Source organism: Prionailurus viverrinus, chromosome B1, assembly GCF_022837055.1.
Source record: "Prionailurus viverrinus isolate Anna chromosome B1, UM_Priviv_1.0, whole genome shotgun sequence".
Classification (NCBI taxonomy): Eukaryota; Metazoa; Chordata; class Mammalia; order Carnivora; family Felidae; genus Prionailurus; species Prionailurus viverrinus.
This window is the reverse complement of record NC_062564.1, coordinates 165,299,060-165,313,826: the sequence shown is the minus strand read 5'-3', so window position 1 is coordinate 165,313,826 and position 14,767 is coordinate 165,299,060. Positions and strand designations below refer to the sequence as shown.

At 41.0% G+C, this 14,767-nt stretch overlaps 1 protein-coding gene across 8 annotated transcripts in view; it reads right to left on the bottom strand.

Moving 5' to 3' along the window:
* Positions 1–14,767, bottom strand: part of FRYL (FRY like transcription coactivator) — a 307,431-nt gene that overhangs the window by 51,734 nt on the left and 240,930 nt on the right. For all 8 annotated transcript variants that reach the window (XR_007151586.1, XM_047856238.1, XM_047856241.1 and 5 more), the window contains 10 exons: positions 13,171–13,339; positions 10,438–10,522; positions 9,771–9,883; positions 8,638–8,788; positions 7,871–7,974; positions 6,500–6,685; positions 4,946–5,150; positions 3,606–3,727; positions 2,665–2,855; positions 1,022–1,116 (listed from right to left, as the gene is read on the bottom strand). Coding sequence is in view for 7 of the 8 variants with exons in the window: in XM_047856238.1 (XP_047712194.1) it covers positions 1,022–1,116; positions 2,665–2,855; positions 3,606–3,727; positions 4,946–5,150; positions 6,500–6,685; positions 7,871–7,974; positions 8,638–8,788; positions 9,771–9,883; positions 10,438–10,522; positions 13,171–13,339 (1,421 nt within the window). In the remaining variant the exon portion in view is untranslated. The remainder of the gene's footprint in view (positions 1–1,021; positions 1,117–2,664; positions 2,856–3,605; positions 3,728–4,945; positions 5,151–6,499; positions 6,686–7,870; positions 7,975–8,637; positions 8,789–9,770; positions 9,884–10,437; positions 10,523–13,170; positions 13,340–14,767) is intronic.

Below are 14,767 nucleotides of genomic sequence, written 5' to 3'. Positions count from 1 at the left end.
GCATGTACAATCGCTTCTTTGGCTACATTATTTACTCTCAAAGACACTGAAAAAAAAAAAACAGTAACTGTTACCAGGACAAATTATGTTTCAGTATCGGACTTCGCCTCATCAAATTTCAGCCCTTTCCTCCACATTAAAGCAAAATGTACAACAGTCTCTTTCCTACTGTGGCCAACTGTTTCCTGTGAGTTGGATGGCGTTTGATTTGAAGTGAAAATTCTGCTACCGTTATCACTGACCACCTTCAGCTCTGGGATTTAGTGAACATTACATCCAAAGCAGACCTCATTTGTCTTCTCCCCAAACTTGATGGTCCCCATATCCTTATTTCTGTTAATGCACACTCTTTACCCGCCACCCCCCACCCCCAAATCAAGCTCAAAAATGTATGTTTGATTTCTCCTCCCTCACATCCAATTATCACAGATTTAAAAATAATGACAGAATGCTTCCTGTATGTGCCAGGAGTATGGAAAAGCTAGGAATACTGAAGTCTGCTGGGGGAGATGGATATGTAAGACTTTACTGCTCGTTACTTGCTTTATTCAAATATGAAGAAAACACCGTGGGAACCCCCAAAATGGAGTCAGTATAGCGCTGCCCTCGGGGAGTTAGAAACATCCGAGATGGGTCTTGAAGGATAAATCGATTCAGGAGGTGCAAGGAAGAGAAAGCTGGAGGAGAGGAGCAATTTGTGGAAGGTGTGAGTCAGGAGGGGGCCGGCCTGCTGTGGGGCAAGGGGATGTCGAGCGCAGCGGGAACGGAGCCGGGCAGTGAGGCTGAAGCCGAGTCACACGCGGCAGCAGAAGGACCCCTGACCGGGCCACCGCCACACAGAGCGCTGGGACTTTTCGCATGGGCTCCCTGTCCGAGGCTCCTTTTCCCACTGCTGGTCCATCGGAATGTTTTGGTATCATTCCCACCAGCAATATTAGGATAACTTAACGTTATGGTTAGGCGTATTCAGCTATGGCAGTTCTGTATACGGATCTACAGTTCGCCTGGATGCAATTCTTACTGAGAAAGGGCAGAAAGAAGATCGTAATGCTTCATGGTTTCGGCCAAAGTGTCAATCGCAGACTCCAATGTGAGCAGGAGTTCAATCACAAACCCCTAGGAGAAAAGGCAGGTCTTAATTCATTACGCTTTGGAAAAAAAGGAAATTAGAATGGACTTCCCGAGGAGATTTAAAATTAGAACAAACTCAACATTAACATTACAAAATGATTAAACTCTTGAGCAACATGATCTTGCTGATTGATGAAAACTCCTCAAACTAATGGTTATAATGGCACCACGATCCACCCAAAATTGCTTAGGCCAAAAATCTACGAGTCATTTTTGTTTCTTTCTCTCACGTCTAAAATTAAGTCCATTGGCAAGTCTTGAAAATACTACTTTAAAATATATCTGAAATCTGATGACCCCCCTCCACACTTCCATAGCGTCCCGTCAGCTAAACTACCACCATTTCAGCGTGGACTTTTACAACGGCCTCTTAAATGACTCCTATTGCCCTCCTGAGGACTCTACCTAGCCTCCAGAGTGAATTTTTTAAATAGCAAACTATATCCATCACCCTCCTCTCAAGGCCTGTGAGTACTGTTCGCTATCACTTACAAGTAAAATCTCACCTCTCCCTAGACCCCACATAATCTGGACCTGTCCCCATCGATCTTCAGATGCTAGACACCACCATCCAATAAGCTAGCCATACTGGTTTGCTTCATGTTCCTCAAAAACAGGCTTGTTGCTTCTGCCTCAGGGCCTTTGCACTCACTACTCTTATGTCTCTGCCTGAAATATTCTTCCGTATTATCACAGGACTCACTTCACTTATGTACGTGTTTAAAACTCACCGTCTCAGATGGTCACATATAAAACAACTCCCTCTCCCATACCGCTCCTTAACCCATTACTCTACCTTATTATGTTCATAGCAATAATCTCTAAATAAAAGTGTGTTACATATTAGTGGTGGATTAGAGGCTTATTTCTCCAACAGAATGTGAGCTCCAGAATGCCAGGAACTTGGTTGCTACCAGATCCCCAGTGTCTAGGACAGTGTTAATAAAATCATTAGTCTGCATAGACTTAAGTTCTCTGTTGCATTATTTCACTTAATTTACCTTAACAACTCAACACTCTACATTTAAATTTTTTTTTAATTTTTTTTTTTTAATTTATTTTTGAGACAGAGAGAGATGGAGCATGAACGGGGAGGGTCAGAGATAGAGGGAGACACAGAATCGGAAGCAGGCTCCAGGCTCTGAGCCATCAGCCCAGAGTCTGATGCGGGGCTTGAACTCACGGACCGTGAGATTGTGACCTGAGCTGAAGTCGGACACTTAACCGACTGAGCCACCCAGGCGCCCCCTACATTTAAATTTAAATCCCAGGATAATATGCAAGTGTGGGCCGTATGTGTGTGTGTAAATGTAAAGCTTTCTCTGATTCGCACTGAAGTATGTGATTTGATTAGTATGTTATTAAGTATCACGTACAAAATTTTGTTCCTTAATTCTTTGCCTGCTTGTTGGCATTTGATGCCAATGCCGTGTAACCATTATCTTGCTTGCCCTGCGGTGCTCTGTACTTGGCAAACGAGTCCTTGACAATGAGTAGCTGCTCAATGGCTGCTGAACGAATTTAATGCAATACCTGTGCATCTTCTCCCGGATCCCCTACAGTTTCTACAAGTCTGGAGAGAACATCAGAAAGTGTAGTTGCAGAAAGAGGCTGCTTTAGGGCCCTGAAAATCTGGAAGGATCTCCCAGCATAGTGTCGAGAAGAACAAGAAAGTGCTGTTTGTAGAGCAACTTCACTAAGATGATGTTCCAAATGCATCCCTTCTGTGAAGACAAAGGAAACCAGTGAGTGTTCTTGTTGCTTGGAATGCAGGGTTATCATCAGCCGCTAACCATTTTAAACCCGGTGCCCAGCTCAGTGCCTGGCAAACCGGGCAGGCACTCAGGCTTTATGGCAATGTTTTTTTCTTTCCGTTAAACTCCATTTGCATTTTACTTACTTATTTTGTAATCTTTAAAAAAAAAAAAAAAGTATTTATTTATTTATTTTATTTGAGAGAGGGCACGAGTGGGGGAGAGGAGCAGAAGGAGAGAGAAAAACACGAAGCGAGGGGCAAAATCACCTCTAGTTGAGAACCACTACTTTAGACAGATACGGTTTTTTTTACAGTAACTTTCAGAATGTGTTGATTTCAGATCACAGAAGCCGCCTACTGTATAAAAAAGAATTCAAGTTTGTCCTCTCCATCTATGTTCCTTCAATGTAATCGTTTCATAATACACAACTGCCCTGTAACTTTATTATGCCACCACACACAAAATGAAGCACCCCAGAATGTCACAAGTGGCTTTCTTATTTTTTAAGGAGTAACTTAATTTTTCAAGGAATAACTTAATTTTCCTTTAATCAAAAGCTATCCATCATCACTAATAACTTCAAAAAGAAGACCTGTCTAAAACTTTTCACTTTAGACTTCTCAACTGTCACCTCATTGCTACACATGACCAGAAGTTTTCACGTCACATGAAAAAGTCTCATTGAAAGTATTATCTGAACTATTTAATGAAAGATACCTGAGCTTGACTGCTTAAAAACAGAAACCACATGTTTCAAAAATGTAGTTAACTGCTCAGCACTCTTGATGTTAGGATTCTTGGCAGAAACATCCTCATGGTTCCAAAGGGGCCCTCTTTTTCTGAAAACAGAGAACAGACATAATCCCCATGGTTTTCAACTTACGTTAACGGGTTTACTCACAGTTACATTAGATGTGCCTTTGCCATGAGAAAGGACAGTAGTGGGCTAAGCCAAATAGCACGTCGCACAGTCGACTACTATTTACGCACTTGAGCATGTGATGGTCTACGGCAAGGAGAGGAAGATCCAGGCTACATGTGATTTCAGTCTTCCATCATTACAGTTGGACTCTCTCAGAGGTGGTAGGAAAGGATGACAGACTTTTACGAAGTGAGAAGAGCACTGGGAACTGCTTATGTGTCATAGGTCACAGCAGTATAATTTGGAGAGGCTAGAATGTATTTAGATCGCAATGCGAAGGAAATAATTTACTAGCTGAAGATCCAGCATAAGTTTAAGAGAGAACGGTTTCCTGTTGACTCTTTCTTTAAAACATCTTTGCGTTCTCAAGGCTGCCGCCTTGGTTAGTAAGGGTTCAACCCCGTATCACCCCAGGCCCGAAGTGCCCTGAAAACCTCCTTTGTGGTCACGTAGCCACCAGTATCTGACAGCTCTAATTCATCCTGTTCATTGCTCCGAGACTGATTTTCTCAACCTGTTTCTTTAATTGTGCTTCTCACCCTTCCCATCCAGCTCCAGGATTTTCAATAACATCTGCTTTCTTGAAAGATCTGTAGCCTATGGCTGAGGCCTCAGAGCCCTCCAGTTTGACTTCTCCCTGGACTACAAAGTTTTCTTGTCCAGAAACTTTTCCCTCAGCATTACAGTCAGACTGGGTTACTCACCATTTCCAATACTTTATTTCTCAAGCCCCTGATGGTTTCACTCTCTTGCTGTGGGACACCAGCCCCCCTTCTTTCTCCCCATCCATTTCTTCTATACTTATGGTGCCTTGCAAAGAGTAGGCGATCATAAATAAATATTTGACGACTGACTGATAATGTAGCTAATGAAAGTGGAATATGTATTCAGGTAAGACTGTATTCTCTTTGGGTACTTGGTATCCAGACACACTTGAGGCCCTCCTCCAGTATAACTGTGTGAGCACAACAGGAGAAAGTCTTTGGAGGCATCCAAGTTTCTAAGTATCACCCAATACAAACCTGTGTATTCCCAATCAGTGGCACACCAGAAATCAAAAACAGGGTTCGCTGTAGCTGACAAAAAATGACTTAACACAGGTATGTTGCCAGAATGGTGAGAGCTGTAACGTTACCTTGAGGTAATGAATTCCATGAGGGTTTTGACTTTTCCATCCTGCTCTACGGAGATGTCGACCTCATTGAGGAGAGTGGTGTGGAGATGGGAAATGGCAGCGCTGTTATTTCCTAAGCTGATACTAGAAGAGGTAGAACTTGAGCTAAGCCCTGAGTCAGTCATAGGGGAGGGCTGGTAATCAGGTATAAAATCACTAACGCCCGCTGTAAGAGAAAGATGGCCGTCAATACCCAGACACAAAAGGATCTCACACACTATTGAAAGCGTCAAACTATCCTTCCTTACAGGAACCTGTAGTTCCTTACAGGTTATGTGGGACACATGAGGGACTCTGTTGCCGTCAGCTGATACAAATCAGCACTCCTTCTGCGGGAACCTCATAAGCACCAAATCCCATCAAGTGAGTTTGGGGGGCAAACATTGTCTCCCACAGCCTATTATTAAAACTTAGCTATTTGGGTTTGCTGTGAAGTCTTTTGCTGCCATCTGCTGAAGAAAGTTGAAAGTGGCACTTTCCTAATATTTCGGCACATTGCCTCAATGTGTATTAAGTCAGTCTTTTCCACAATGTGAACTGATTTTTCTTATGGAAAGGATTCTACACTTTCCACTTCATTTTACCTGAAGAAAGACAATTTTAAAGTCTTTGTAATATTTATAGTATGTCAGTTATTAAATTCTTTTTATTACGAATGCCTATAGTCACCAAATGGCAAAAGAAGCCTTAAGAACAAACAACAAAAACCAACTATGGAATTTTTGAAAAGATGTTTTAACATAAAAGAGACAGTAAACGTTATTCATATTTTAGCCACATTTTAAAAGGTGCAATGTTTCCTAATAATTGTTTTCTTACTAACCACAGGGTTTTCACTAAAGAACATTAACCCTGTATCTGACATTACATGATTAGTAAGAAATGTAATTTTATTTCATTTTTTAAAAACAATTATTTTCTAGGTCATCTATTATTAACCTGATGATACAGACAAATGGATAAGTAAGTTAGGGCTATTAGGAAAGAAGAAAATAGAACTTGCAAAGTAAATTAAAAAAAAATGACACCAATAGTGAAATAACTTTTATATTAAAGTCTCATTAATTTGGACCACATTACTTCCAAATGTATAATTTGGAATTTACTAGACTTAAAAATGCCTAACATTTTAAAGACAGTAAACATAATCAAATGAACAATAAAATGTTAACGTCTTGCTTTGTTCATTTCTCAGATCTTGAGAGCACGAGGAATGTAATACAGGTTCAACATCTTCTCGATAACTGTGCTCCGTAAGCGAAGCACTGTTTCACTGATCCTCAACCTGCATGTTGAGAACTTAAAATTCTTATGACAAAGAAAGACCCTTACAGGTGACACAGACTCAAATACTCCGAGTTTAATTCTTTTACCAGTTAATGATGTAAATGGTACTTAAAATCATAAAACTACACTTAAAGCCTTTCAACTTTTATTTAGTTGACTTTCTCTGTTATAGTTTCCAAATGAACGAAGCATGATTCCATTGTCAAACTGGACGTTTAAAGCAAATACCTGTGCAAGTGTAATCTAAGTGCGCGGTCTGTTTGACCGTGAGCGCCCTGGGCTCGTTAAACTCCCTGTTCCTGAGCAGGACAGAGGCAACAGCGCGGATGTTACTGCTGGGTCCCGTGACTATTAGCAGGTGCAGGAGCAGGCGCTTACAGTGCTCGTACACCTCGGGGTGGCAGTGGTCAGACCCTGAGAACGACAGTTGGAAATCATCGTCAGTGAAGAGAAATCACAAGTACCCTTACCTTCAAATGCATATTTTATTTTATTTTTTAAAATGTTTTATTTATTTTTGAGAGACGGAGAGAGAGGGAGAGACAGAAAGAGAGACAGAGTGCCAGCAGGGGGTTGGGGCAGAGAGAGAGGGAGACACAGAATCCGAAGCAGGCTCTAGCAGGCTCGGAGCGGTCAGCATACAGCCCAATGTGAGGGTCAAACTCACGGGCTGGAGATCATGACCTGAGCTGAAGTCGGAAGCTTAATTGACTGAGCCACCCAGGCACCTCCCAAATGCATATTTTAAAGAAAAGCAGAAAATACAGAAAATATTTTGTACAAGATGATGTACCACACAGTAATTCTTATTGGCCTGGAGTTTGTAACAATAGCCTATTGTCTTACAGTTAGCAGGGGGAATCAAGACAAGTTTTCAATGCATCTTGTGTCTAAAACTTGGTAACCTATTAGAAATTATTACTCTGTGACAGAATACTCAATGTAAATGACTTTTTTTTAAAGGCAAGCATTTTTTGTGCCTAGCGCACAATGAAAAGTCAGTAGATGTTTGATTACTGAAACATCGAAGTAATAAATGTGCACATCAGGAAAACTTCAGGTAAGAATACTACCTTGACTTTCTTCAGGAAGCCAATCCTACAAGCATGAAAAGTATTGTGATGGATCCCACAGATGGTCCCTATTGTGACCGTCTGATTATTACAGCTCAAAGTCCACTGTTACTGAAGGCACAGTGGACTTTCAGCTGTAATAATCAGACGGTCCACAATCCCATTCTTTTGAGAAATACTTGGACCCCATTTTAATTTTCCTTTTACTCTGCAAATTTCCAGTCTGAGAGGTAAGTTAACTTTACTCTTGCTGTGGGTACCGAATTTTTCCTGCTAGACGGTAACTGTGCTTGTGAGCAGTGGAGGGACGACAGGACGAGAACGGGAACGCGAAGAGAAGACCTGTTTGTGGTTACAAGAGAGGCGAGGACTGACTGACTCCCTATTAGACCATGAGAATCCCCGTAAAAAGTGTCATGGGAGTTACGTACCAAACAACGGTTAATAGAAATACCAAAAAACCAGACTGCCTTTAAATTGCCACAGAAATATAACGTCATGTTGAGTCAGAACGAGTGTTAATTACCTATAAAAATTGCATGAAGAAGAAGATGGAGGTAGCTTCCCCATTCCACCTTCACACTGTGGTCAATGATCAGATCCGTCAAAAGGATCACAGCTATGTTACACCTGTGACAAACGAGACGCCTGTTAATGTCGCAGCAGAGTAAACCTGGAGCGAATCTCATGCCAGTTACTTGCAGCCTTTAATATTGTATTTTATGGACAAATACAACCTCTCAAGAAAAAAAGAGGAAAAGAAATATAGCTGAAGAAACCGTTAAGTGATGGTTCTAGAAAAAAACATTACCTGCTAAGGGCTCCCCAAAGGCAAGGGCCACATTTTCTTCATCTTCAACCCTGACACCTAGCACACTGCTTGCCACATAGTAGGTGTTCAGTACGTGTTGGTTACATTAATACATTTTGAAAGAATGCCGTAACTATTCTACTGTGATTCTGCTAAGTAAAATTCAGTTTAACGCAACTCCAAACAACAGTGCCTCTAGTACTGCGAGATATTTTTCAGAGGAAGTAACTGGGTCCCAGAAAGGTCAAGTAACTATGCCAGACACCCAGAAAAGCAGCAGCAGACGTAGATTTAATAGTATTAATGGTAAACAGAGGTCTGAGTGTTGAGACTTCTCGAAATCTAAACACATGGATCTGATTTGTTGTAGCATGTCAGGAGAGAAGTGGCTTTTATTCTGTGTTGTCAGATAGCATAAAGAAAGCTGAAAGTATTAAGCAGCGATTTGGCTCGTATGAAATAGGAATGATGCTGTAGTCCACCTGTGAAGAGGTAATCCAGGTGATGACGTTTCAGGCAAGTAATCCACCAGTGGTGACCAGCAGCCTCCAGCTGGTGGGAAGGGTAGTGGCTCTCCTTGATTATGCTCCATCACTTTCAGTCGCCAATTAGAATAAAGTGGCATTGAATCACCTATCAAAATAAAATGATCTCATTTTCTACACCATCTCTTTTCTGCCAACATACGCAAACGCTAGTAAGACACCAACGATTTACAGCATTGGAAAGTGATACAAAATAACTTCCCACTCTTCGGACATAGGTTTGCTAGGAAGACCTGCGCACAAACACTATCACACTAAGCAAATCAGAGACGGAAAGAGGTATCCATGCGGGCTCTATCCTTTCTATCAAAGCAAAACTATACTAGCGCGCTTCATGAGATTTCAGAGTTCACGTCCAAGCCATGAAACCACATTATAGGTCAAGCTGCCTTGTCACCAGGGCCTTCTGGTAAGTTACTCTAAATTTTCTGAGACAGGGCCAACACAAACCCATCTTAAAAGGAAATCTGCTCTACCGCAGTGGGGCTGCAGGGTGCAGTGAAAAATGGCACCGGGAGATGTGAATTCTGTGTGACGTGGGTAAGTCACTTAACCTCTCTGGACCTCAGTTCCATCATGTGCAAAACGAGGAGATTGGACCAGATCACCTTCAGGGTCAACTTCCCAGTCTGAAGGCTTTTGCCCTTCTACTCCACTCCACCTCAGTGTTCTAGCGAGACTTGGGTAGATATTCACTTTACCATTAATTGCAAGGGAGAACTTTTCAGTAAAACATAAATCCACAGAAAAAGAGCCAACCTATTAAAAAAAAAAAAAAAAGCAAAAAAAAAAAAAAAAGCAGGCTATAGTCAGTGTCTATGATGCTTCTTGAGAACCAATTCTTATGTTCCTGTTGACTCGTCTATAGGGACCCTGTGCTTTTAAAACAAATTTCCCCCATTCGTGCTTCTCCTCAAAATCAGGACATTTCAGGTTATGCTGGAACACCACTAGTGGCAGTTAAACACTTCTTAAAAACAATTTACCAGAAAAATACATATTTACTAAAATTAATATATTAATAATACACCTTGCCATTGTAGTTATAAAAAACATTTGGAACTTATTACTTTTTTCTTCTTCATAAGATCCTCCAGAGCTGCTACTGTATCGAGATTCTAGTCTGTGATGTTGACGATTTAAGTGACTGTTTAGTCCACTGTAGATGTCTAGGTGCACATAGCTATGGGAATGATCATGGAGTTAGTCACAGTTCATGGAAAAATGGTATTTGTACTTTCGGTTTCATGTTCTACGTTTAAAAAAGAACACAGTACATCAACTATTAACAAAAGTTTACTATGAGACACACACACACACACACACACACACGTTAATTTCCATCTTATAGTTCAAAAGCTTAAGATTTAAAGTCAATTATTTCTACCTGAAGATTTTTCTTAAATGGGGTAGTAATGTTCTGATAAAGCCTACTTTATAAAGAAGATAGGCAGAGTGAATAGCCATTTAGGAAAGTCTAAAACAGTAAACAACACAAAAAGAGAGAACATACTCTACCTATTCATCCGTTAGAGCGCATAAAAGAATCTAGCAAGTCAGCATTTTAATGATGAAATAGGCAATGTGGAAAATTTCCAAAATGGAAATGTATTTCTTCACTAGAATTTTGAAATATACATTCTATGAAATATACATGCCAATGCAGAAGTTATCATTTATTCTGATAATCAGGCTCTGTCAAACCGAAAGGCTAATGAAGAACAAAGGGGTACTTACCTCTCTTCAATATTCTCTTTTATGGGCTTATTATCGGGATTGCCGTCTATGGGAGCTACCATTGTATTGCTACTGGAAGTAGTTCCTGCAATCAGAAATAAAACCGTATCTGTGAACTTAAAGCTTGGGATAACTCAGTAAGAACAAAAGATTTCAAAATTACAGATGTTAAAACTCCACTAAAATGAAAGCAACGTGATTTTTATAAAGGAATGTACTTGGGGCAGTTGGGTGGCTCAGTCAGTTGAGCATCTGACTTCGGCTCAGGTCATGATCTCCCAGTCCATGGGTTTGAGCCCCGCACTGGGCTGTGTGCTGACAGCACAAAGCCTGGAGCCTGCTTTGGATTCTGTGTCTCCTCCCGCCTCTCTCTGCCCCTCCCCCACTCTCACTCTGTGTCTCTCCCTCTCTCTCAAAAATAAACATTAAAAAAAATTTTTTTTAAATAAAAAGGAGCATACTCATAACAACCAAGAGGGAAAGGAGACAGCAGCAACAAAATTTTGGATGGTTGAAAACAAATGGACAAGAAGTAATTAAGCTTTAAGAAGGCTGAATCTTAAGCTGGTCATGGGGTAAACCAAGAAGCTTCCATATCTATGCTGTTGAACCTCCAAAAGGTTCAGGAATTCATAGCTTTGAGTATCTCTGGGAGTACTCTGAAGGTGTTGCTAAAATGGCAGGCTTGGTTGAAAATCTACTTCAGAGGTAATTGGTCCCCAAAATCTATACCCCTTCCTCTTGTAACAGGGGGGCTCTCTCCCTACACTTCCAGAAATCTTTTCTGATAAGAGTAAATCAAAGATTTCTGGACTAGGGCACATAATTACAGCTGAAAGAATAAGAACTTTATTGAGAATAGGGGAATTGAGTGAAAATATACATCCTAAAATTTGAGATTGTATCCCCTTGAAACCTTCTCACCCCATGGGGCTACCAGAAGGCTTAAAGACTATGCTGTGTGTATGTGTGTGTGTTATCTATGGATTAATGTATTTGTACACACATACACACACAGCCCTACACCCTCTCCTTTAGGTAGATGACTAGTAGAGTTTTGTCTGGGGAATCTGATTAGTCATCCAAGAGAAGAGACCTATAGACACTTACATCAATGAAATCACCATACAACAAATGACAAAGTCAATAAGTTCCATGTATACCTATAAAACATCCAATCAACTTAAAAAAATTTTTTTAATGTTTATTATTTTTGAGAGAGAGAGAGCATGAGCAAAGGAGGGGCAGAGAGAGAAGGAGACACAGAATCAGAAGAAGGCTCAGCACAGAGCCCAACATGGGGCTTGAACCCGTGAACTGTGAGATCATGACCTGAGCCGAAGTCAAATGCTCAACGGACTGAGCCACCCAGGTGCCCCCCAATCAACTTTTTAATATTCCACTCTTTATCAAAAGACAGATCTAGAATTGGTAGACTTTTAAGAAAAGCTTTTACTAAGACAAATCAAAACAGAACTATATAGATACAATAGGAACTTTTGCTGGGAGAAGAAAACTTCATCAGATAAGGAAGACAGTCCAACCATGAAACATGAATAAGGCATTCCTAAAAAAAAAACGAAACAAAAAACTAAAGAATAAACTCTTCAGAATTAAAAATATTAAAAGCTTTCAATGGAAGTGTTATTAGAAATCCCTTAGAAAGTAGAACAAAACGAGCTAAGAGATGAAAATAGATGCCATAAAATAAACTATAAAAGATTTCTAATTATACAGATGTTATTAACATGACAAACATTCAATATAAACTGAGTGACAAATAATTTCATGGAAATGTAATTTAAAATAGTCCCAGTATTATATTGATTTTAATGGAAGTTATTCCCTCAGGGACACAGTTTCTTCAACTTAAAATATTATAATAACTATACCTGTGTGTGTGTGTGTGTGTGTGTGTGTGTGTGTATATCACTTACATGACTGTATTATATATGCCCAAATAATTATAATATGAAATTACAGAGTAATTCAACAAGTAAGCATTTTCTATATTTAACACACTAATTATATTCATTAAAAAATGCTTGTTGTAGAAGGGGAGGGTGTGCCTGGGTGGCTCAGTTGGTTAAGCATCCGACTCACGGTTTTGTCCCAGGTCATGATTTCGTGGTTCATGAGATCGAGCCCTGCACTGGGCTCTGTGCTGACAACGTGGAGCCTGTTTGGGATTCTCCTTCTCCCTCTCTTTCTGTCCCTCCCCTGCTTGTTCGGTCTCTCTCTCTCTCTCTCTCTCTCTCTCTCTCTCTCGGTCTCTCTCTCTCTCTCTGTCTCAAAATAAATAAATAAACTTAAAAAAAAATGCTCGTTGTATCTATATTCCAGTTCCAAATACATATGTAAATACGTTTCCCTTTGTAATATTAAGAATTCTCACACTGTCAAACTTCATCACTCATATGAAGATTTACAAAGTCTTGTGAAGTTAATTACCATACATGACTCATGTTTGCTTTTGTTTTGTTTTTTTTTTCTTAATTTTAGAGACAGCAAGTGGGGGGGGGGGGTGGGCAGAGGGAGAAAAAGAGAGAGAGAGAGAGACAGAGAGAGGGAGGGAGAGAGAGGAAATCCTAAGCAGGCTTCATGCCCAGCGTGCAGCCCCACGGGGGCGCTGTTATTTTCTTGATGATGTTTAAGGCAAATGCTTGCTAGGGTGAACAATTATGTCAAGCTTCTCTTTTGAGACCAAGTTACCAGTTTCAAATGGCTTCTCACCTGAGGTGACAGAAGGGATTTTGCAGCTGGAAGTGATGCGGTAATACGGGGGGTTATCCATGTGAGTGACCCCCGAGCTGACGGGGTCTGTCAGCTGCAGTTCCCGCACCAGTTCCTCCAGCAACTGCATCGTTTTGTCTCTACCTAAATAGACAATAACTTTCTTCACCTGTCACAAAAGAAATTGTGTGGAGAAGAAAAAGCCAAAGTTTTATTTCACAAATTGGTCTTGAAACACATTTTAACAGATAAGTTCGACTTTAAATAGTAGGTGAATAAGCACGACTTAAATCTGAACATCAATCAGCAATAGGGCATTAGTCAGGTTTCCAAACACAGTGCCCCCCCCCCCCCCCGGCCCAGTGTTACACTTATGACTGGATATTGTTTAATGGTTCCCACCGTATCTACGACATCACTATTTTTTTTTTTTAAGAAAAGGAAAAGCTAATTGCTTTTCTGTAAATCAGTTTCTTTTTTTTTTTAATTTTTTTTTCAACGTTTATTTATTTTTGGGACAGAGAGAGACAGAGCATGAACGGGGGAGGGGCAGAGAGAGAGGGACACACAGAATCGGAAACAGGATCCAGGCTCTGAGCCATCAGCCCAGAGCCTGACGCGGGGCTCGAACTCACGGACCGCGAGATCGTGACCTGGCTGAAGTCGGACGCTTAACCGACTGCACCACCCAGGCGCTCCGAATCAGTTTCTTTTTAATGGAAAGACTGCAATTAATAACATCATCCCAAATTTCCTGTTATTTTCAGTCAGTCAGACTTCAGACCCAGAATGGAGTTTTTATTCTGCTTTTCCTATGCTCCCTATCTAACCCTGCAGTACAGAGTAGTGATCCACTAGAACCGGACTCCAGACCGCACAGCCTGGACTGTAGTGTAGACACATACTAGCTATGCGATCGGACAGCTACTCTCCATTTTCTCTTCTGCAAAACCGGGACAGGAGCACCCACTTCATATAGCTTGTTAGGATTACGTAAGATTTAATGAAGCATTTTAAATATGCCTAGCACAGAGTATGAGTTACATAAGTGAAAGCACAGAGTATGAGTCACATAAGTTCTGTGTGTTGGCAATATGCATTACTGAATCGCTTACTAACTGATTGGCCTCTTTTTCCCTTTGTACTTCAACCCTTGCAACTCAAAACATGTGGTCCGCCAGCATGGGCATCATCCCTGGGAGCTGCTAGAAATACAGAGTCTCAGGCTCCACCCTCCAAGTCAGAACTAGATGCCCCGGTGATTCATCTGCACACAGACAACTGAGAAACTCTGATTCACAGGAGCCCGGGGGCAAATCTTAAAACGTGTTTTATTATATCATACCAGAATCTTATAATGATTACCCATTGACTTACACACAGCTCTGTATCTCTCCAACCTGCTCTATTCGCTAATTCTCTGTTCCCGGGTTCAGTTGCCTCAGACCCTGCCAGGTGCCCTCCTGCCCCTGTGCCTTTAACCTGTCTGACTGTAAGGAACTCCCTCAATCCAGCCAAGTCTTCAAGCCCCAGCCCCGCCCCGACTCCACTGCCTTCTCCGCAAAGCTTTCCCAACCTTTCACAAACAGATCTGGGT